The following is a 23,694-nucleotide window of genomic DNA, read 5'->3' on the forward strand; positions in this document are numbered from 1 at the left end:
TTGTATTTGTATTTCTTTTTTTTAAAGTCTCTCATTATCAACAGCCACAGTGGAAGTAGGTAAAGCCCCTGAATTGAAACACATCTTGCCCATATCGATGTGTTCCGTTGGCACAAACCCAAAAGATACACTATATTGCCGGAAGTATTGGGTCCCACCACAAAATCAAGAATTTCAGTGTCTCTATCACTTCCATGGTTGCACGTGTATGATGCTTGGTATGGAGAAACCTTTGGGATAAATTAGAGCAGAGGCGGTTCTGGTTTTCTCATCCAACTATAAAAATCCTCCTAAACCTTGTGGAATACGTTTACAGAATAGTTAAAGTTGCTATTGCTGGCAACTGTGGCTCCATCAAGAAACTGGACCTTATAGATTAAGAAGGGGATGTTATCATAGCACCTATAGAGATACTTTTGGCAATATAGTGTATTTCAAAGGATTTTAGCCACTTGAGTAATATGAAATTTCTTAATTAAATCATATATAGGTCTCTTTATATATCAGAACAAATGTATTTTTGTGTTTTACCAACACATCAGAAAGGCATTGTTCTACCCACTTAGCTTGACCTTTTAACTTCTATTTTGTACATGCCTTGAGACCACATGTTGTGATTAGGCTCTACATAAATAAAATGAAATACAGCTCTGAAAGTTTTTCAATGTCTATGTTCTAAAGTTTACATGTTCAACACAAGGCATACATATTTTTGGACTGTGGCAGAACCCTGATCCCCAGACATGCATGGGGAGAACATGCAAACTCCATGCAGAGAGACCAGAGGGAATTTGAACCCAAAAGCATCTTACTGCAAGGCAACAGTGCCAACTGCACTACCTTACAGCTACATCACTGATCACATATATCAGTACTCATCACAACATACTGCAAGTCATGTTTAATTTTTAGTCAAAGTCTTAGTTTATTAGTTTAGTGGAAGTCTGCCGTGTCGGATTTAATACACCTAAATGAAAAACATTCAATCCTGCTCTCTAGCCTATATTCTAAATGTGGATAAATGTTAAATCAATGTTTTAGTGCAAAGTTAGCAACTATTTACGTCTATGAAGCCTTTCTCTCATTTCATTGTTTTTTATGAAATAGTTGCCCATATATCTTTCACAATCCTGAAGAGGGCATATTAACTTGATCTGTTATATCAGAGTTCTTAGTGATGGTGGCTTTTTACAGCACTCACGAACCTTTCAGCTGAGATACTCAAAGTTCACTGAAATTGTTGAAATCAGCCATTCTGGCAGCCATTTCACCCAAAGACAAAGACAACTTACAATTTATAGATAGAATTGAGTTTGTTGAACCTCTCCTCATCTTTACTTTATTAAACCTTTGGTTTTCCTTTGAACTGTAGTGACAGTTCTGCTACTCTCTACATTAGCAAAAGCATTTGTTGCCCAATAGTTTATCCCTCAGCAGAATACAATAATACACCTTTTAATTATAAACATATTTGAGGGGTGGACAATATATCGTTATTATTAACATATCAGTATAGGTCTGATAAGGAAAACTGGGTCGATATTAATAACTGATGTTTATTTCCATCTTGTCATTTTTGCATGTGTTTCAGGAGTGGGAGGACAAGGGATTGACCATGTGGTATTTGATTGGTCATGTGACAGTGACACAGCAAAGGATAGTGGGGTGTTTAATTGAAGCAGAGAAGCAATGTCTGTCGTGTGGTCGTTTTTTTCACACCACCGAAAGTGTAAGAAAATATATATAATAACAGCAAATATCCGTTTATTGGTTAAAACAGCAATATTAATACTGGATATCAATATCGCCCCAAATTTTCATATCACGGCATGCCTACATTGCTTATATTAATGCAACATCTTATATAAAGGATTATATTTGAAACAATTTAGGAAATGTGATCTGATTTTAGAATTTAACTTTATTTCCAGCTATGAGCTGTACTTTACAACAGCAATCATGAACGATGCTTAAATGAAAACTTAACAGTTGAGTGTGGTTTACAACAATCCTGAGACATTTCCTCTGAAGTGAGATTCCCAAAATAAAATCTCTCCACTGGAGAGAGCAAGCTCATGTGCCATCACCTGGTCCACGTAACTTAGATCTAAAATCATTCTAGTAAAGATATGCCTGCAGATGCTTGCAACGTTTCTCTCAGGAGTCTTCCTTCTCTTGATACCTAAAACACAGACATTAAAACAATAAAAAAACACAAGCCGCAAAAAACACAAAGCTGCAAAAAAATTGAAAGGCTTGTTAAAGTCACCTGCAATGTATACAAGTGAAAAAGACTGTCTGTCCTTCATCCGCAGATCTCATCTGCCTGGTGTGATAAATCATCCCTTCTTTATTGCACCGAATACAGCGTCTGTCGATCTTTAGGGAGCAAATGACCTCATTATTAACCATTTCCAACTGTTAGCAGCAAATAAAGCTCTATGAACAGGCTGGTCTTACCACAGGTCCCTTCAGCTCTGAGCCTTCATCATCCTCCATAGCCACTGACGACTGCTCCACAGTGTTAAAGACGACAGTTGAACAGACTTCCAGGCCAGAGAATTCTGGGTAATGAACATATGGAAGCAAAATCAAATCTCAGGAAAACAGTAAGATTACCACAAAGTAATGTATGATACCAAAAGATCAAAACCTGCAAGGTTTTTTAACCATTATGTGAAACAAAAGCCACAGTTTCATATACAAAAATCATACAATAAACAATACCTTTTATTATACAGCTGAATCTTTATATATGTTTCTGGTATTTATATGGAATATAACAGTAATACAGTACTAAAAGCATGCTGGCGATGTTACCTGGGGTCATCAGGTGTTCCGAGTCATACACCATATCTACACCATCACCCAGGAGACCTGACCAAGGATGTGCCCTACTAGCGACCCACAGATTTTCCCCTTTCAGCTTTAGTGATGACAACAATGGTTTTTCTCTCTCCTCTGTTGAAATTCTCAGCATCCAACCTCCACGGGCCATCGGTTGGTTTTTCATCCTCATCTATTGATTTTGTTTATCAACACATCACACTTTGTTCTTTTGCTCTTACAGACCAACTCAATCCTCTCTCTACAGTACTTGCTTAGATGAGTTATGACTCATCTAAGCGGTCAGAAGCTGGCATGCTTCTGATAACATAGTTGTGATAAATTAAAAAACTTAGCTTTAAGGCAAAGTCAAAACGTCAACCAATTCTTCTTTTAAAGAGAAGCTCCTTTCCCCAAGTCATCTGTAGGAGCCATAAAAGAAATTGGGCTGGTTTGTTAGATGTTTGGATTTGGAATTGTTGTTTTTGTTGCTGTTTGTTTATCAATGTATGGGTCAACTGGAGATGGGCAGAGTTCAGGTCATTGGGCATATTAACCCACCTGCCTGAATGTCAAGGGAGAGAGAGGAGAGGGGGTGTGCGGGCCGCTATATTTTTTTGTTGACCGCTAACAATCGAGATCTTTGTGATTTGTGTTTGTTCAGTCATATTCTTTGGACACGTTATTTTAAGTTGTTTATTTTTTCCTTAATACCGTAATTAAAAGGCATTTACTTTCGACCTCAGTGGATCCTTTTTTTTCTGACGAGCGCGTCGGACAAGGAACGGTCCAACTTCAGCCACCCAGCGGTTAGTTTGTCTCCTGAAGTCGCTGCAATATTATTTTTAGTGAATTGTTACATTTTGAGCTCTGTTTTGTTTCCAAAATGGGCAACAAATTATTTCCAGCCAGCACAAAATGAACCTAAATCAATGAGATTCAGCTTCAGACTTTTAACAGATTTTAAGCTTCAAAAACTGTTAATTATAGGCTACATTCTGAACACAGGGGGCTGCCAGTTATTGTACTTCTGGTGAGGTCATCACCAAACCAGATGTTTCATCTCACATCAGTTTTACTTTAGGCTGTTCAGTGTTTTTTTCTCTTCGTCATTTAACACTACTGGATAGCCGGCTGTCATAAATGCATATTAAATTAAGTGGCTGGGATTTCTCTATTCTCGAACAGACGCTTTTCTTCAGAAATTAAAATGATTATAATGGGGTGGACAGATGGGCATAATGCTTCAAGTCCTAAATGCTGCCCACTTATCAGCCAGCAGCAAATGACAGGCCTGCCTATGGCAGGAGCTGGGTTATGATTTTAGATGTTCCCCAACAAGAAACAAGGCTGTGGTGGTTCCCGACAGGTAGATGTAGATGGACACTAGGTGGTGCTAGAGCACCTGCCCTTTCTTCTTCTGGACAAAAAAGGGCCCTCCTGAGTTTTTTTTTGTGTGTGCCCCGAGCTAATATTTCTGATCTTAAAGGCCTACCAGCCTTTAAGATCAGAAATACACCATACAAAAAGGCCTACCAGTGCCCCACGTTTTTGTAATTTTTGCTTACTTTCTCCTTGCCACCCACACATGTGACGTGCCCCGATTCATGTTTCTTTTATTGCAACCACAGTAGATAAGTTTAAATATTTTATTAAAATACATATAAAGCTAAATGAGCAGGGTAACATTACAATTCATATGCTAATAAAGAGTCCTTTAATAAAGTTCAGTTGATATAGGGCATGTAGGCTAAGTTGTATTATCAATTTCTGTGGGTGTAAAATTGTGATGTGATCAGAATATTTTAATATGAGAATAGCAGACACCTTGTTGTCAGTTCTCAGGATTTGTAGTTAATTTCATTAATTCTAATTCTCTAAGAATAATTCTGCCTTATACAGAAAGCCTACAGTATATATATATTTGCATGCATATATGCCCCCAGTGCCTCCCCAGCCCCCTCTCTCACTCCACCCCTCTGAATTTAAAACTACTTTCACCCCTTGTGCTTACTAATACATAACTTATTTGCCATCAGCAGATGTTGGCAGATGTGGTTTAGTCTTCTGATATTCTGTGTAAGATATTTCTGATATAAGTTTTTTTTAAATAAAAGATAACATCAAAGTGGGAAGTTTTTGGTTTTTTATTGTGTTAGAGAATATAAATTGGCAGTGAGATTTAGACAATTGTGCAGGATGCTCAATGAAAAATTTTTCCCAGGGCACCAAATTGTCTATGGCTGATAGGGGTTGTCTAAGTTTCATAGGGGCCTGGTCACGTACTGTGACTACAAAATAACACAAAAACCATATATTAATCTTCAAATAAAACAATAAATGGCAAGTGTTTGTCCGAGTAGTGTTTATTTAGTCCTTTAGCCTGAACATAATTTTTGCACCGAACTATATCAGCAGACATAAACATTTGTTTGCGACACTCTGCTGCAGTACCGCGGAACTAAACACCAATTATGAACACACACTATGAACACCAACTCTCATATTGTATTCCCAGCGATACTCCTGTCTTGTTCGCACAAGGTGCCCTTTCTTCCGCTGGGGCACTTGCCCGCCAAAAAGTCTGTGCACGCCAATGGTTCCTGAGCCGATTCACACATGCTGTGTAGGATGGGTCAGAATCAGAAGAAGAGTACCTGTTACCGGAATGCAGAAGGAGCAGCGGGGGCAGCGTACAGTGTTGGATTTTCCTGGAAGCGGAAGAACATTTCCACATTCAGGACAGAAGTTTGGGTCACCACCAGAGCAAGACATAGTCTTAGGGAAGGTTAGCGATGCCGTTGTTTCCAGAAACCTAACGACCAGAAACAGAACATGTTGGGAACAGTCACGCTAAGATAACATTTGGACTGCTTCCGTTCTTACAGCGTGTACAGTAATCATAACACACGGTTATGTGCAGCAGCTGCTACAACAGCGTCTTCCTGATCCACCGGAAATGGTACGATGATGTTACGGTAACATTCCATAAACATTTCCTTTCAGATTGAATTTTGCTTCATTATTTATTTAGGAAGTACACGAGAACCTGCCAAATATTCTCTTTACTATCTATAAACCTTACCTTTATACTCAGCTACCATAAACGGTCACAACTTTCTGCTTTCACGTGCTAAAGAGCGTCGTCTTCTTCTATGGTGTTTAATGGCGGTTGCCATCGTTTTAGATGCTTTACTGCCTCCTTTTGGTTTACCATTCCATTGTAGTTTTACTCCTTTTCCAATCTTTTATTGCATTAGTATGACCTATGTTGGAAAGTATTCATGCTATGCTTAAAGGATCTGTATTGCTATGCTCAAGTATGTTTAATAATGTGTGAAATAAAATGTATTGTGTAACTTAGAGGTCTGCAAACAGGCTTCTCTGTGTGTGTTGGACTTAGATATCATTTGCTCAGTAACAGTGAAGTTATTTCTGTATGTGTATCATCTGCCCAGTAACAGAAGTTATATCTGTATGTATACTTCTGCATATCTCTGAAGATAAGGGTCAAAAGTGGAAAAAACAGGAAGTGCTGGAAAAAGCAGCTGAATGGGCGTCAGCTCCAGATATGAAATCAGACAGTCGATTAAAATGTATGTTTTTTCATGTACAAGTATACGCCTGGCTTTTGAATAAAGACTGCTGTTCTTGGGGAAGTAATCAGAAGTTTCGGAAGTTTCAGAAGGATTCGGACGATCTTCTCCCTGTACAGGCATCTAAAGACTGCAGTCTCCGTGTTTCTTTTATTACTTTGTTTTTTATTAATAACAGTATAGGAGGTCTTAGCTTTACCAAACAAACGAGCATGCAGTAGTTTAGGGTTAACTCCAACACCTAAAATGTCACAGAACTAAACAAAGTTTACTTTACAACAAATAAAAAAGACGATGGTATATCAGAAAGATCAAGGTCATCTGCTAATTGTTTTACATTTGCACAGCCTCTTCTGCCTTACCGAATTTAAGAAATAATAGAAAGTGAAAACATTTTACATGGAAACATTTTAAAATGTTGGATTAGATTTAAGGAATCTAAATTTATTTGCTAAAAATACAAAAAATAGTAATAAGATTTAAGACAGGTTTATATTCTTTATCAATTGAAGAACATCGATAATAGTATCTTTTTAGAGAATCCTGAGAAATGACTAATCCTGATAAAAACCCCTGATGATAGGGTTAGGGTTAGCCCTTTCCACGAGGCTCCACCTTGTTCTCTACGCTGCTGCCTAGCAGCGAAAAGAGAGGCAACGCGCAATACTGAATGCACGACTTGCTGGTAGACTGGACTAAACTTGGATCCAGAGTTGACTACGATCTGGTGATTGTGGACCTGATGGTCGAGGAAACAAAAGTTAATGACTTGCTGTTGGAGTACCCAACGTTCTTTCATAAAAAGGGATGATTAAGACAAGCTTGTCTTTAAATATTTTCTTTCTGTGTTTCTGCAGAAAGTCATCTGAGCTAGACAGTTCCCAGAGGAGATGTTGTCTCTAATCACCACACCACAGGAATCGCAGTATCGCACTTCTCTTTAATGTCAGGTCACCTTTTAGACTTGATAATGTGCAAGCTTTTTACGTAAAAACCACAGCCTATCAGAAATTTTACTCCTCCAAATTTAGAAAATATATAATCTGGAATTCATACATTTAAGTATCTATTGGTGCTTGGTTGTTAATGTTCCAAAGCACTGGGAGCTTTTTCAGGTTTCAGTATGATTAAAATCCTCTCATTTCAGAATTCTAGCAGTAGGTCAAGCCTGCTTATTACTGAATCTCATTTAAAAAAACACCACAAAACCACACTCCAGTGGCTTTTCCTTTTATATAAAGTGACAAATGCGATAAATTAGATCCATTCATATACTGCTTATTTTTTCCTTCAGTTTGTTGGGCACTCCCCATTGCTGAAACAATGTGAAACATGTTTTTGAGATTCAGCAGTGTCAACTTCAGAGAAGTATATTTCTATAATTTTTTTGACTGATTGTATTGTTTAGGAGTTTATGGTATGTTGGTATAAGTCAAGAGTTTTCTTTTTAAGTGTATTATTGGTAATCTTTCAAATTTTGGATGCATATTTACACCAGGTATATCTTAACCAGTATTTATGTCTGGATTTCCTAACTTCAAGTTTTTGCAGCTTGTTGTTACACAAATACAGCTAGACTCTGTGATGGAAAGCAACCTAGATCCAATGAAATGCAGGGCACCATAGACAGTCCCTAATATCATATCTGAACTCCAGATGAATGTTACTAGATAGTTATGTTTTCCCAAAGTGGAGATTAAATAGTGTGATCACTTGAGGGCAATATGACCAGCAGCAGGTGTACGTGCATCCAGTGTTTCTGAGACAGTCACTCCTCTGTTGCTGAGCCAGAAAATGCAGCAAAATTGAACTTCCCTATTAAGTCTAATTTACTTTGCATTTGATATTGCTCTGATGGTAGACGTAGACAGTCCTTAAAAACCCTGATCATTCATGATGTAGAGGTTTTCCTAAGAGATTTAATTAGACTGGTGTTGTAAGACACTTGTGAAACCAGGATCAGACAGGTCTTCCATGGGCTAAGAAAAAGAAATGGGCTGTTGCTAAGTGGTCCAAAATCCTCTTTTTAGATTAAAGTTTATCTTAAATTTAATTTGGATACCAAGACCCCAGAATCTGGAGGAAGAGTAGAAAATGACAGAATCCAATTTGCTTCAGGCGCAGAGTGAAGTTACCACTATCGGTGAAGATTTTGGAAGCCATGTCATCTGCTTGGGTTGTTCCATTATGTTTGATCATGTTCAAAGTCAGCATAGCTATCCACCAGAGAAATTTAGAGCATTTCATGGATCCCTCTGCTGATAAGCTTTATGAATATGCTGATTACATTGGCACCTGGCCACACTGCCTAAAATACCCATACCTGCTTAATGACCATGATATAACTGCACCTGATCAGCCTGTAAACCGGCCATATCTAAACCCAAGAGAATTAATGGATTTACACCAAAGCACCAGCCAACGCTGCGGTAAAGCCAAAAGCTGCTGTTAAAGCAACCCGAGCTGCCATAACATCTCAGCAGAGCCACAGGCTGATTGCCCCCATGTCACACCACACTAATGCAGAAATTCATGCAAAATTAGCTTTGACCAAGTATTAAGTGCGGTATACTGTACGGTACATGGGCATTCTACATGGTAGGTATGAAATTACCAGATATTTACTCTTTTAAATATAGCACTGTTGTTTCTAATGAATCTATATATGACCTGAATTGCTAAAATAGGTCAAGGTTTTGTTATTATAACTGGCAACATGGCAACACAGTGGTAGTTATTGGCACGGTGCCTTGCAGCAAGAAGGTCCTGGGTTCAAATTCTAACCCCCCACCTTACAATCGGGCATAAACAATGAATGGATTGATGGATATAATTTGTTGAGATTTTTAAAGGGTTACACCCCCAAGAGTGTTTGGTCAGTAGAATGCATTTAACTGTATCAGCTTCATCCTGAATACTTTGCTCTACTTGTTTTTTCCTGTGTTTGACATTGTACTGTTTGCAGAAGGAACTGATCTTGACAACCTTTGTCTAAATTATTACCTAAATCATCGGTCAGGACAGTGTGACCTGAAACAGGCAGATATAGCAGTTTTTGTGGGCTTTCCTGAACATGTTTACGAAACAGGATGTAGACCAGGAAACAAACCGAACCACTGAGGAAGCAGTGGGAACTGCTGATCTTTGCTTAGTCTCCAGAACAAACAGTTCTTAACTGTTCAACTTTAAGCAAACCATGTATGTATTATTGAGAAAAGGATCGGTGTGGGAATGTGGAATAAATCTATGGAAACCTTTACTCAGCTTTCCTTTCTTGTGTATGGGTGTTTCCTGTACAAACCCAAGACAGAGGTCAGGTCTAACATGCCAGTCAAGCACAGTGTAAAGCCACTGTACTAATTTAACAGAAAGACTATATTGTATCTATTCAGATTACCTTAAATTCATCAAATTAGTTTTGCTTTGACAGTATCAAGAGTCCCTAAAGGTGTCAGCTCCTCTGGATTTATGTGGAATAAATCAGTCTGATCTGTTTTTTACTATGAGAACATATAAATAAGATAAACCAGCACAGTGAGCTCAGTATTATCAATTAGAAGAGACTTCTTCACCAAGTAAACAAATATCAAAATAGTTGATTTTATTTATTCTGTAATAAAGTTATAAACAATTCAGGCAGTGGTTTTTCACATCACCATACAGAATTGGTACTCTAATACTTACAGTACAGTGATAACTTCTCCAGTCTTGCTGCAGGACAAATATAACAATTGTTCGATTTACACGAGACCTAAATCAGCCAAACCGGAGTTTGAATGTGACTGTCTCAACTCATTCTATACCAGGGCCTCAGGATATACAGGTCCTTCTCAAAATATTAGCATGTTGTTCATTATTTTCCATAATGTAATGATGAAAATTTAACATTCATATATTTTAGATTCATTGCACACTAACTGAAATATTTCAGGTCTTTTATTGTCTTAATACGGATGATTTTGGCATACAGCTCATGAAAACCCAAAATTCCTATCTCACAAAATTAGCATATTTCATCCGACCAATAAAAGAAAAGTGTTTTTAATACAAAAAACGTCAACCTTCAAATAATCATGTACAGTTATGCACTCAATACTTGGTCGGGAATCCTTTTGCAGAAATGACTGCTTCAATGCGGCGTGGCATGGAGGCAATCAGCCTGTGGCACTGCTGAGGTCTTATGGAGGCCCAGGATGCTTCGATAGCGGCCTTTAGCTCATCCAGAGTGTTGGGTCTTGAGTATCTCAACGTTCCCTTCCCTATCCCACAGATTCTCTATGGGGTTCAGGTCAGGAGAGTTGGCAGGCCAATTGAGCACAGTGATACCAGTGGTTTTGGCACTGTGAGCAGGTGCCAGGTCGTGCTGAAAAATGAAATCTTCATCTCCATAAAGCTTTTCAGCAGATGGAAGCATGAAGTGCTCCAAAATCTCCTGATAGCTAGCTGCATTGACCCTGCCCTTGATAAAACACAGTGGACCAACACCAGCAGCTGACACGGCACTCCAGACCATCACTGACTGTGGGTACTTGACACTGGACTTCTGGCATTTCCTTCTCCCCAGTCTTCCTCCAGACTCTGGCACCTTGATTTCCGAATGACATGCAGAATTTGCTTTCATCCGAAAAAAGTACTTTGGACCACTGAGCAACAGTCCAGTGCTGCTTCTCTGTAGCCCAGGTCAGGCACTTCTGCCACTGTTTCTGGTTCAAAAGTGGCTTGACCTGGGGAATGCGGCACCTGTAGCCCATTTCCTGCACACGCCTGTGCACGGTAGCTCTGGATGTTTCTACTCCAGACTCAGTCCACTGCTTCCGCAGGTCCCCCAAGGTCTGGAATCGGCCCTTCTCCACAATCTTCCTCAGGGTCCGGTCACCTCTTCTCGTTGTGCAGCGTTTTCTGCCACACTTTTTCCTTCCCACAGACTTCCCACTGAGGTGCCTTGTTACAGCACTCTGGGAACAGCCTATTCGTTCAGAAATTTCTTTCTGTGTCTTACCCTCTTGCTTGAGGGTGTCAATAGTGGCCTTCTGGACAGCAGTCAGGTCGGCAGTCTTACCCATGATTGGGGTTTTGAGTGATGAACCAGGCTGGGAGTTTTAAAGGCCTCAGGAATCTTTTGCAGGTGTTTAGAGTTAACTCGTTGATTCAGATGATTAGGTTCATAGCTCGTTTAGAGACCCTTTTAATGACATGCTAATTTTGTGAGATAGGAATTTTGGGTTTTCATGAGCTGTATGCCAAAATCATCCGTATTAAGACAATAAAAGACATGAAATATTTCAGTTAGTGTGCAATGAATCTAAAATATATGAATGTTAAATTTTCATCATGACATTATGGAAAATAATGAACTTTATCACAATATGCTAATATTTTGAGAAGGACCTGTACATGAGCAGGATGACCCGCTCCAGCTTGGTTCAGTCTCATTTGCAGTGTTGGAAACAGGCTTAAAAAAAAAAATCAACTTCAGGACACCAAACATCAACCAAAAAGCTTCCCTATCTTAACTTCATATGAGCACCTCATTTAATTTCTCCGTTCAGAGAGAAAGCTGACCTAATATGGCAATTCCTTTCAGCAAAAGCATTTCTATTTAACCAACCCTCTGGTCCAAAATGCATTATCACTTTATGAAGAACATCCTTTGCTTTGCTGCTAGGCAAGTAAAATACATTTGAGGAAATTTCCCATAATTTTCATGGTCACAACTGGCACCTGGTCCAGTGCAGTGTTTCGCAACACTAGTCCTTAAGAGTGCTGAGTCCTGCATGTTTTAAGTTTCCCTACTCCAACAGAAATGTATCAAAGGATAGATTACCTCAACAGCTCTGCATTGAGTTCGGCAGAAGTCACCAACCATTCACCAATTGAAACCAGGCTTGATAAAGCAGGAACATCTAAACACGTGGGATGGTTTGTGCTGAGAACCAGGGATTGGAAACCCTGGTCTAGTCTATAATGGCTAACACAGGACCTGGCAGTTGCAGACCTTAAGAGCCAGATTCCAGCTTTGTTTAGACCATTTCCTCCTTAAACATACCTTATTTAAATGAATGGGTTAATAGCAGGCTCCAGCACAAACTGTTGACAGGCTGAAAAGATGACCATTTGAAGAACAGGCCATCGGTCCTAGAGGTAGTCCATCACTGGCTAACTCAGTATGTGAAGGATGTGTAGGACAGATTAAGGATCAGATTCTATTATCCTGCTGTTTTCCACCTGGAACTCTGACATCTCTGCCCCTGTTTATACAAAGATGAATCTGAGCAAAGGAAGATGATTTTGGTCAGACACATCCATTTCCATTTATCAGGTACTATGGCTGTATCTGTTTTCACATTTTGAAAGAAAGAGTGCCTTGTGTGTAGAATTCCAGGAGAGTACAAATTAGACCTACTTTGTAGTTTTAGTCCCAATTTACTGTTGCTAGATGTGAGAAGTTAGTGTTACTGCTTCTTCAGAGCCTGCCTTAATGTCTCATCATCATTGGTGTGAACTAGCGGGCTTGAAATGAAAAAATAGCTTTTCTCAACACTGAATTTGCATAATACTTAAAACCTTGTACAAGTTCTTCCATTTGTTTTTGGATCAAATGTATTACAATTATGATTAGTGTCATATACACCCAGTGTAACAGAATCTGAATTGGAGCAATATCTTTAAAAAAGTGTAATTTCAGATTTAACTTTTTATTTTCCAAATATTTACCTTTGACTTTACTTCTTGTGTCTCTTCTCACTTCAAGAGTTTATTTTCATTGACTTCCTCCTTCCACCTACATCTGCTGGAAATATCTGCATGTTCTGTTAAAGTTCTCATTTGAGTCCAGAAAGCAAGGCACATCGCCACTAAGTGTTTTAAGATGGTGTCTTAGGTATTTTCCCCTAAAGGTTTTACCTATTTGTCAGATCTGTGTGGTTGTCCTTGATGTTAAGAACTGTGCAATCTTATTTTTCCATTGATGAGAGGTCTCATCTGTGTTTCTCATCTGTGTCGTTACCCTCAGTGTGTCATATATTCTTTGGTCTGAGAGGGCGTGAGTCTTACACCAATTACTGTGTACTCTGAACAACTCTCAGCTCCAGCTTATGTCATACTGCGTCCAGCCCTCTGGTGGAGCCAAGAAGACCCTTCGGCCACGATGCAGGAAGCTGACTACGCCCCTGTAACCTGTGCGAGGAACTCCAGATTTTAAGTCATCCATCACTCCCAAATTTCGAGCAAATACTTTAAAACTGTCTCTGCTGGAGTACTGCACCCTGTATGGTCCAGGTCCTTTTAAATTACCCCCGTGCTGAAGGTCTTCAATCTTCACTGATGTGGAGCTATAAACCTCTTGAATAAAGATTTCATCATACTTATCCTTTAGCAAAAATGACAAATCCTGTTTGGTGAAAGGCACAAACTCAGTGTTTAGCCTAATATAACGAAGGTATTGGTCAAAGAATTGGCCTAAACTGACACCTTTCCTGCCAAAGGTAATAGTCCGGGAGATTTCGGGTCTTATACAGGAGCGGTTTTTGCGCTGTTCAGGTTGACGCATCCAGTCATCCCAGAAGGCTGAAGGCCATTTTGGTTCCAGTTCGTCCCACAGCTCCTTCAGCAGCATCCAGCCCAGGCCAGGAAAGAAGTCTGTTCTGTAAAGGAGCTCAGCTTTGGAAGGATCAATCAAAGCATCCCTGCCATTATCGTTCCAAGCAGAAACACACCATAGGGTAGGGTCAGAGCACAAGATGGGATACAGGGCTCGGAAATACTCAAAGAAGTCTGGTGCCACCTAAATGGGAGAAGAGATGCACATTAGCTGTCTTACTTCAGGGATGTTGTGCAGATAAATATAACCAGTAAATAGCACCTATTTAACCTGGAAAAACCTAAAGCAATTAAACTAGTTCTTCAATTACCTTTCCGTTAAAATGTGACTATTTCTGTGCATTTAATATGTTACCTTCACTTCAACTATTTGCCTTATTGCTATTTCCTCCCCTATAATCTACACGGGCATCTATGGGAAATACAAACTCTTTGGGGTTCAGTTCTGTCTCGGTAACATTACAGTTGTGCAGAATCAGTTTGAATTTTCCCAACATTGCCTGTGCAGTATGTGTGTGTTGCAGTGTTGAATCAATCAAAAATGAATCATAACATCTACTGTACCGGGTGTACAGTATCAGGTTATGAGAACATTTGTAAAAGTGCTCACCTCCAAGTCATCCTCCACTATGACCACTGTAGAGTGGGAGAACACGTTGAACACTTGGTTTAATGCCCATCGATAATGTCTGGAGATTTTGTAGTAGCCCTGGAACTTCCTGTGCTCTGGCCTGACTTTGATGTCAGACAGTTCTGGTTGTTTTATATGTGTCACTTGCTCTCCATATGAACCAATCACACGAGCGGTCTCAGCATGGCCACAGTCTTGGCTAACAATGATTGGATATAGTTCTGCAGAAGGGCGGTACTGTATGAGTCTGTCAAGGTTCCGCTTCACTGTGACTCTGTCACAAGCAATAACCAGGATGGGAATGATGAATTCTGGGCTAGAAAAAGGAGTCGTCACTTTAGTGTTTCTGATTTTCTCAATAGCCTGTTCTGGATGTAAGCTTGGAGCTACGTAATTAACAGGCCTTTGTATATAGGTTTGGTCCCTAACATCCATGCTGTTTCTGAGAGGTTCTGGAGTTTTCTGAGGCTGCTGCTGAACCTCTGCTTTTATATTAGAAGCGGTTTCCCTTTTCCCAACATCCTTCTGCCGTGCCCACACTGCTCTGTGACTTTCAATCTGCTTTAGTAGCTTTTTCTGAGTATCAAGATGAACTTCAACCTCTTCTGCTAGTCGAATCATCTCTTCAGCAAGGTTGACTTGACCAATTTTACCCCTGCCTGCACCCCACTCATCATTTCTCCCTGGTTCAGCCCCTCCACCATCTCCAAGATGGCTAATGGGCGGTCGACCCCAAAGATAAAGCAGAAGCAAAGCATTCCAGGCAACAAACAAGAAAGCGCCACATAATATAAAAGAATTTTTCTTGCGAACCATGGCCTAAAGACCACAAAAAATGAATGATGGTAGGGAACTTCTGATGGCAACAGAAAGAATGTCCAGCAACCTAAGGTTTTAATATTACATAGACAGGGATAATATTTCTGCTCACATGGTTTTCACTTCATTTTATTTGTATTTGTCAGGAGTGTATCAAGAGGACAGCTGGCTAATTTATAACACATTTGCATGATATTTCTGTGGAATTCCTGCAACCCATGAAATCCTGAAGAGTTTGGCCAATGAGCTGTAAAACGATTCAGCTTTGAGACGACAAAAAAGTGAAGTTGGGGTCTTGTAGATTGAAGAAATGTGAAAACATTGAGGTTATCTATTCGCCATCATCCTAAAAACAGAAACAGGAAGAGAAATGATGAGCACAGTACATATTCTGACACTTTCACATTTAGATAAATAAAAATAAAAGATAAGAATAAAAAAATAAACAGTTTATATTACATTCTTATCTTTAAAAATAATTTTTAAACAACTCGCAAAAACAGAAACCAGGTCTGCTGCTATGCTTTTGTTTTTTATTAATCTGATCAGAAACTGTTGTACTTTTACATGGTAAAACTATTACCATCAATGCATGCCTCAGGAACATTCCAGCAGTTATTGGGTGAGGGGTGGGTCCACCCTGGACAGGTCGCCAGTCCATCATAAGGTAACAGAAAAATACAGAACAAACAACCACTCACACACTCAGGCCAATTAACCTACAAGTCATGTTTTGACATTGTGGGAGGAAGCTGGAGAACCCAAGCCTGCATGCGGAGAACATGCAGCCTCCAAGCAGAAAAGGCATTGGGCGGTTGGAACCTAGGACCTTCTTGCTGCAAGGGCACAGTGCTAATCACTGTTCTACCATGCAATCCAAATAAAAGATAATGTTCAATCTAATGTTGCCTCAAGAAAGCCTTTTCAACAGCCTTGATCAGAATAGTGAAGTATCGTCAAGGTCTGTAAATTATACGTTTAATAATGTAATTTATGAGAAAAACAGGTGCTACACATTCAAAGTTAGTTACATTGGAACAAATGGTATAGCATAAAGTATACAGGTCCTTCTCAAAATATTAGCATATTGTGGTAAAGTTCATTATTTTCCATAATGTCATGATGAAAATTTAACATTCATATATTTTAGATTCATTGCACACTAACTGATATATTTCAGGTCTTTTATTGTCTTAATACGGATGATTTTGGCATACAGCTCATGAAAACCCAAAATTTCTATCTCACAAAATTAGCATATTTCATCCGACCAATAAAAGAAAAGTGTTTTAATACAAAATCGTCAACCTTCAAATAATCATGTACAGTTATGCACTCAATACTTGGTCGGGAATCCTTTTGCAGAAATGACTGCTTCAATGCGGCGTGGCATGGAGGCAATCAGCCTGTGGCACTGCTGAGGTCTTATGGAGGCCCAGGATGCTTCGATAGCGGCCTTTAGCTCATCCAGAGTGTTGGGTCTTGAGTCTCTCAACGTTCCCTTCACAGTATCCCACAGATTCTATATAGGGTTCAGGTCAGGAGAGTTGGCAGGCCAATTGAGCACAGTGATACCATGGTCAGTAAACCATTTACCAGTGGTTTTGGCACTGTGAGCAGGTGCCAGGTCGTGCTGAAAAATGAAATCTTCATCTCCATAAAGCTTTTCAGCAGATGGAAGCATGAAGTGCTCCAAAATCTCCTGATAGCTAGCTGCATTGACCCTGCCCTTGATAAAACACAGTGGACCAACACCAGCAGCTGACACGGCACCCCAGACCATCACTGACTGTGGGTACTTGACACTGAATTTCTGGCATTTTGGCATTTCCTTCTCCCCAGTCTTCCTCCACACTCTGGCACCTTGATTTCCGAATGACATGCAGAATTTGCTTTCATCCAAAAAAAGAACTTTGGACCACCGAGCAACAGTCCAGTGCTGCTTCTCTGTAGCCCAGGTTAAGCGCTTCTGCCGCTGTTTCTGGTTCAAAAGTGGCTTGACCTGGGGAATGCGGCACCTGTAGCCCATTTCCTGCACACACCTGTGCACGGTGGCTCTGGATGTTTCTACTCCAGACTCAGTCCACTGCTTCCGCAGGTCCCCCAAGGTCTGGAATCGGCCCTTCTCCACAATCTTCCTCAGGGTCCGGTCACCTCTTCTCGTTGTGCAGCGTTTTCTGCCACACTTTTTCCTTCCCACAGACTTCCCACTGAGGTGGCTTGATACAGCACTCTGGGAACAGCCTATTCATTCAGAAATTTATTTCTGTGTCTTACCCTCTTGCTTGAGGGTGTCAATAGTGGCCTTCTGGACAGCAGTCAGGTCGACAGTCTTACCCATGATTGGGGTTTTGAGTGATGAACCAGGCTGGGAGTTTTAAAGGCCTCAGGAATCTTTTGCAGGTGTTTAGAGTTAACTCGTTGATTCAGATGATTAGGTTCATAGCTCGTTTAGAGACCCTTTTAATGATATGCTAATTTTGTGAGATAGGAATTTTGGGTTTTCATGAGCTGTATGCCAAAATCATCCATATTAAGACAATAAAAGACCTGAAATATTTCAGTTAGTGTGCAATGAATCTAAAATATATGAATGTTAAATTTTCATCATGACATTATGGAAAATAATTAACTTTATCACAATATGCTAATATTTTGAGAAGGACCTGTAGTTATATCATACTATTATATTTATTTACACAGTCTATAAATAGCAGTTTTCGATTCTTATTTATACATTGGTAAGTAAATTAAGAGCAATTTTCAGGAAGTAATTAACAATTCTGAACACTGAAAATGGCAGTCTTTTTTGCTTTAATGATTAGTGGCATTTATTCATTAGTAGTCTTACAGTAAGCAGGGCAGAGAAAGAGTGAATGCAGTAAATGGCCCATGGTGGAAAATCGAACCTGGGACTGCTGCACGTGGACTCTGTACCATACAGTGCCCAATAGTGCCCATTTTTATATTAAACTCCCATTGTCACCGCAATTGTCGGTTTAACATTGCTTTCCACAATCTAAGGTCAGTAACTACTGTTGTTATGTTTATATGTACTTCTTTGATATTTAAACTTAGTTTTATATTTAACATTATATTTTGTATATCCATACTTATTTGTTTTATACAGTTTGGCATTTATTCTTCAAAGTGTTGCATACTGCGATGATTTGATTTTATTGATTTTTTTTATCTTTGTGTTGTTGCAACAACAACATATTAATTGTTGTGAGTGAAATCAAGGTTTTTGTATCTATAAATATCACTGCTATTCTAAGTGAATTAAAGTTCTTTGCAGGTTCTCATTAATCTTCGAATTAGAAGCCCAAGCTCTGCTAGTAGGGATAGGCAGATGGCTTTGTGATTCTGAATAGTCAGAGGATTTGATTAAATTACCAAAACATGTTCTTATATTTAAATTGTACAAGTAAATAAGAAAATACAAGACATAACTTTTATTTCCCATCAGAGAAAAACCACCAATCAGAATTTGTAATCTATTGTACTCTCTCTGGCTTTTATGGTCCCAATGAATGAAAATCAATAGTTTGTATTAATCAACTTTTCAATATTCGCAGCCTACATATTAGCTTTGCAGGATGGAGCTTTGCTGCACACTCTTTTTGTCCCAAATGAAATCTGGATTGTTGGCCATGCCATTGAGTTGACTCTCCTGATGAAACGTTTGAATGTTCTGCTTGGTAACAAGATACATTATCTTTCTGAAAAATACCATCAACACCACCAAACCTACTTTGGATGGAATAAAAAAATGCATCTGCATTGGCCAAAGCAGATTCATCAAATAATCCCTCTTTCACCAATCATCAACAGTTGATGACTGCTTTCTCCATAGCCCACTGAAGCCATACATTTTTCTGTTAAGGTGTTTCTTTTCCTATTGGCTGATTTCTTACAATTCAGCCACAAACAATGTGGCTTCTGTTTCCACCCATCTGACTTTCATTTGTTGTGTTGCACATATTCTGTTTTCTATGTGAGTTTTCTGCCCTGGCAGAATGGTCTACTTAGAAGTCACCTTTTTAATTATTTCCATTTTTTGTACTTCACCTAATTTTAGCCCTAGCTGATGGGTAACAATCATTTTTTTGACAGAGTTGATTTCTATTTTTTAAGTAGTTTTACAATCCTTTCTGTTGGTTCACCAGATAGCTCCCTTGTTGGGGCATTGTTTCTTGCTAGTTAGCCAGGATTAAACACCAAAGATCTGCATTTGCAAATTTTGATATTGTTGGGTCATTTTACTAAATGTGATCATTAATTATTCACCATTAAGACTCATTTATCAAGAAAGGATTGGTTCTTATTCAAAATAATATTTCCTTAAATATTATTGTACTAAAATAAGACAGCTATTTGAACACTATTGAGAATTATTCATCCAGAAGGTTGGTTTTATTCAGCAGATCATTCTTTAAAATATTATTTTATTAAAATAATATTTTATCTGATCTTGCATTGTGAATGTTTGTTTAAAGGTATGCTGATTATTGCCTAAGTTAGTTCCAAGACTAATTTAACTTCATTTCCAGATTCTTCAAGATAATCCTTCGTCCTCAAACATAAGTAACATTGCATGGTAATGTTGCATCACTCTAGGTCATGGTTTCAACCATCTTTGATCAACTTGTTTATATTGTACATAGCCCTTTAGTCTTCCTTATTCTTTCATTCTGCTTGGTAGTTTAGTTGGATTGTTCTAGTATTGTAAAGAGTTTTTGTTTATTGAAATATGTTTGATTTGAGTTGACTTATTTTTGTTAATAAATTCTTGTATTTTAAGAAATTGTGTGAATTTCTTCTGTGTGTGTGCAGAGTTTATGCTGTTCAGTAATGTCAGAGCTTGGCTCATCTCTTTCACTACTGTCCTAATACCACTGGCTTACTGGGCTGGTATTCACAGGACAACCCTTAACAGACCGAAATATTATTTAATAAAATATTAAAATATTCATATATATTAAATAATATAGTCATGATAATAATCACAACAATGTAGTGTTTTTAATCTTAAAAACTCACTATCTTTAAAAACATTGCAATTTCAAGGTTTTTATTTTTTTACAAAGTAGAAAGTTCAGTTGTTATATAACAGCTTTGAGTCATATCTGTGATTTTCTTTTGCTACAAAGTAAAGCAACTGACTAAAAATGCTTTAGAAGTTCAGATCCCATATATTTGGTCGAGGGTTGTGTAATGTTGAACTGGTGTCCCACTGATCAGTAGATCTGATTACAGCATTAGGTCAAGCCCTACTCCTCATTCAGCACTGAAGATCTTTGGCTAAAAAAAGACAACATTAGGCCTTGGCAGGTTAGGCTTTATAACTTTATATAAACATGCAAGACACACAAACCAAGTTTCTTAATGCAATATACTGGACAGCAACGGCATGATTCCAACATACCAATAAGACTGATTTGCAGAAAATTAATTTATCCTTGTCTAACAGATCTCCATCAAACGGCATCTGGCACACATTTTAACACATGCAGTTGCAGCAATCAGACCACCTGCCTTAAATATAGTGCTATCTGCTCCTTCAACCGAGCCATGGTGATTAGTTTCTACTATAACATATACCGGTAAACTCCACAAAGTCTAAATGTCAATGAGCAAACCTAACATGGTTTACATTTTGAAACGACTTCACAGAATCTGTAAAGCATGTGGAAGAGTCCCGATTTTCCATGGCTTTTATTACCCAGAATGATGTATGAAAGCCATGAATGAGTCAGTGAGTGGAGGAACAAGGTTACGCTGACTCTACCACCGAAGATTGTCAGCATTAGAAACACCTAAACCTATTAGTGCTGACAAATATAGGTCAGTAATATAATCACAACAATCATAGTGATATCTCTGTGTCTTGCTTCTATGATAGGACTAGTTCAATTTCCTGTGCTCTAGTTTACCATCCTTCAACAAAACAAAGAAGTTACTTCTTCACAAACATATTTCCTATAGACAAATTTAACACTTTTCACACATTCAGTTTGATCATTCACTAAACATTACGATTCTCACCAGGCCCTTCACATAAATTGCCTGCTAACTGTAGCTCGTCCTTTTTGACATTTTCTCTGTTAAACAAACATATCCTGAAATATAAAGACATTCCAATATTTACAGCTATTCACTGTTGCAAAAGTTGTTTTTGTCTACTTTTTCACTGAACAAACTCTGGAATAATTAATTTCTTTTGAATGTAACAACAAATCGGAAATAAAAATATGCCAAACCATAGAGTGGATTTTTGTCTTACATCCAACCAGACATTATTGATTTTTTGTTATTTAGACTTCTGTAAATAGATTGTATTAACACCAACGTAAAGTGCCATACCTTGAATCAGTCTTAAATCAGTAGTAAATTCTGTTTAGCAACGGAGCATTTGACCAATTTGAGTGCGAACAAAACGTCAAAACCTCTTAAGGTAAGCAGGAAGTACAGCGTCTAGTACAAAAGAGTTAAGTGCAGGAAAATGCAAGTCTTAAGCTAGGAAATTAAGGCTAGCCTACCTAATGTCAGTGGAACAGCTCTTTTCTGATGCTAATAAAGCTTTGCAGAGAAGAGATGACAACCGTTAACGGGGTAGGATCGTTGCTTCTCACACAAACTGTACCAGCTGACACTGTTGTTCTTCAGTCCGCTCCTCCCTTCGTCAGACAACAACGTGGAACTGACCGGTTGGATCCCAGAGCTGAGCTCCTGTGACTCGCTCACATGACTGCTGTGTGATTAGTACCGATGGACGTTCGACGCTGCTCAGTTTGCCCGCTCCAAGTAATATTTACTGCCCATCTGCTTCCTATTTTAGCCTCAACATAGCTGTTAAGATTGACGTGCTGGTTTGGAAGGCAGCTGGATCTACCACCTGATTGAGTCAAACAGAGAACACGCTGGCTGCAGCGGTCTTATTACACAGCAACACTATGACAGCATTGCAGGAGCACCGTCAAGGCTGACCTGCTGTTAGCTTGATAACTACCGTCGAACACAGGCAGTAGCAGTTTTTATCTCCCATTTCAAACCTGTTCTAGCTGGAGCCATGGATGCAGCCACAAACTCACCTCACTTACCTCTGTGATGTTGTTGTTACAGAGAGGATGCTGGCGTTGGACCTGAGGCTCATCCAGCTGCAGCACCGAGAGGCTAGCTGTTTAGTTAGCCTTCAATGAGTCGAGCCGACCCTTTCCAAAGCTTGCCTCCCAATCACACCACATATCTGTGCGGTGTCACGGAAGCTTTGGGGTTGCCTTCACCTCCACGACACACACCATTATTGTCCGGGGTTCCAGGTTCTCTCCAGCGCTGTGGCTGCTAAACTGCTTGTTCAGACGCTGACGCTTCACTCCTACCGCAAATTTTTAATCCAGTCTAACAGCACGCGATGCAACAGTCTAGATGGATAAAAAAGCTTTCTTGTTGGCTGCTGCTCTGGTTCTGTTCTCCTTTTTCCATCCTACTACTCTTTCACGGGCGCCTGCCGCTGATACATGGGGACAGTTTTTTTCATTTAAACCAAACTTCCGGATTGATGACTCGGTTAGAACCGAATTGACCCGAGCAGTGTCGAATGCATAGATCCTAATACTTTCCGAATACATATATTTAAAAAGAGCGAAAATCCCATAAAATTTTTTGGGGGGGACAATTCAGCCAAATTTCAGAAAGTAATTCCTGCGAAGGACATGAAAAAAGCTCTCAACCTCTATTTCCAGCCCCCTTAATCCATATTTTACCTGTATACAGATTTTAAAAAAATACTTGTATACATTTGAAAATATCTCTCTAGGAACAAATCTGAAATGTCAGTACATATGAATTATTTCATTAACAACCTGACAGACGTTTTTGAAAAACCTATACTCATTATTTCCTCTCCTCTTTCCCTCATCCATTTTCCTCTCAGTCCTAAGTGAATCGGTTGAGCCTGTGGCCGAAACACTGAAACACGGAGCTGCAGGTGTCGTGCCTAGCTGAGTGAAGCTGACACCCATCCACATGAAAAATTCCGGTTAATAGATCGAATGGTTAGTGCTTCGTTTGTGCAGGTTTGTGCCGTTAAAATTAGCGTTTGTGCTGCTATGGTTTCTGCGATATTAAAGATTATTTTTTAGGTCATCCAGAGGTCATCAACACCCAATTTTGTTACGAATTGAACCGAAGTGGTCTCATTTTTTAGTGCTTCGGTTGTGC

At 39.1% G+C, this 23,694-nt stretch overlaps 2 protein-coding genes across 5 annotated transcripts; both read right to left on the reverse strand.

The window, feature by feature from the left end:
• Positions 1 to 1,903: 1,903 nt before the first annotated feature.
• polr1h (RNA polymerase I subunit H) lies at positions 1,904 to 6,057 on the reverse strand. The gene is made up of 5 exons (XM_047382904.1): positions 5,912 to 6,057; positions 5,484 to 5,641; positions 2,461 to 2,564; positions 2,270 to 2,379; positions 1,904 to 2,182 (listed from the first exon to the last, which is right to left on the reverse strand). Exons 2-5 carry the CDS (start codon positions 5,599 to 5,601, stop codon positions 2,158 to 2,160), a joined length of 357 nt encoding a protein of 118 aa, XP_047238860.1. The 5' UTR covers positions 5,602 to 5,641; positions 5,912 to 6,057; the 3' UTR covers positions 1,904 to 2,157.
• A 7,044-nt stretch (positions 6,058 to 13,101) lies between these two features.
• Positions 13,102 to 22,713, reverse strand: mgat1b (alpha-1,3-mannosyl-glycoprotein 2-beta-N-acetylglucosaminyltransferase b). 4 transcript variants are annotated; one of them, XM_047384353.1, is made up of 4 exons: positions 22,575 to 22,713; positions 22,014 to 22,369; positions 14,632 to 15,817; positions 13,102 to 14,205 (listed from the first exon to the last, which is right to left on the reverse strand). In XM_047384353.1, exons 3-4 carry the CDS (start codon positions 15,466 to 15,468, stop codon positions 13,504 to 13,506), a joined length of 1,539 nt encoding a protein of 512 aa, XP_047240309.1. In that variant the 5' UTR covers positions 15,469 to 15,817; positions 22,014 to 22,369; positions 22,575 to 22,713; the 3' UTR covers positions 13,102 to 13,503. The 4 variants fall into 4 exon arrangements, with proteins under 4 accessions (XP_047240309.1, XP_047240308.1, XP_047240310.1 ...); XM_047384352.1 differs by lacking the exon at positions 22,014 to 22,369 and having other exon boundaries at positions 22,575 to 22,712; XM_047384354.1 differs by lacking the exon at positions 22,014 to 22,369 and having other exon boundaries at positions 22,566 to 22,695.
• Between the last annotated feature and the right edge of the window lie 981 nt (positions 22,714 to 23,694).

This window comes from Girardinichthys multiradiatus, chromosome 13, assembly GCF_021462225.1.
Source record: "Girardinichthys multiradiatus isolate DD_20200921_A chromosome 13, DD_fGirMul_XY1, whole genome shotgun sequence".
NCBI lineage: Eukaryota > Metazoa > Chordata > Actinopteri > Cyprinodontiformes > Goodeidae > Girardinichthys > Girardinichthys multiradiatus.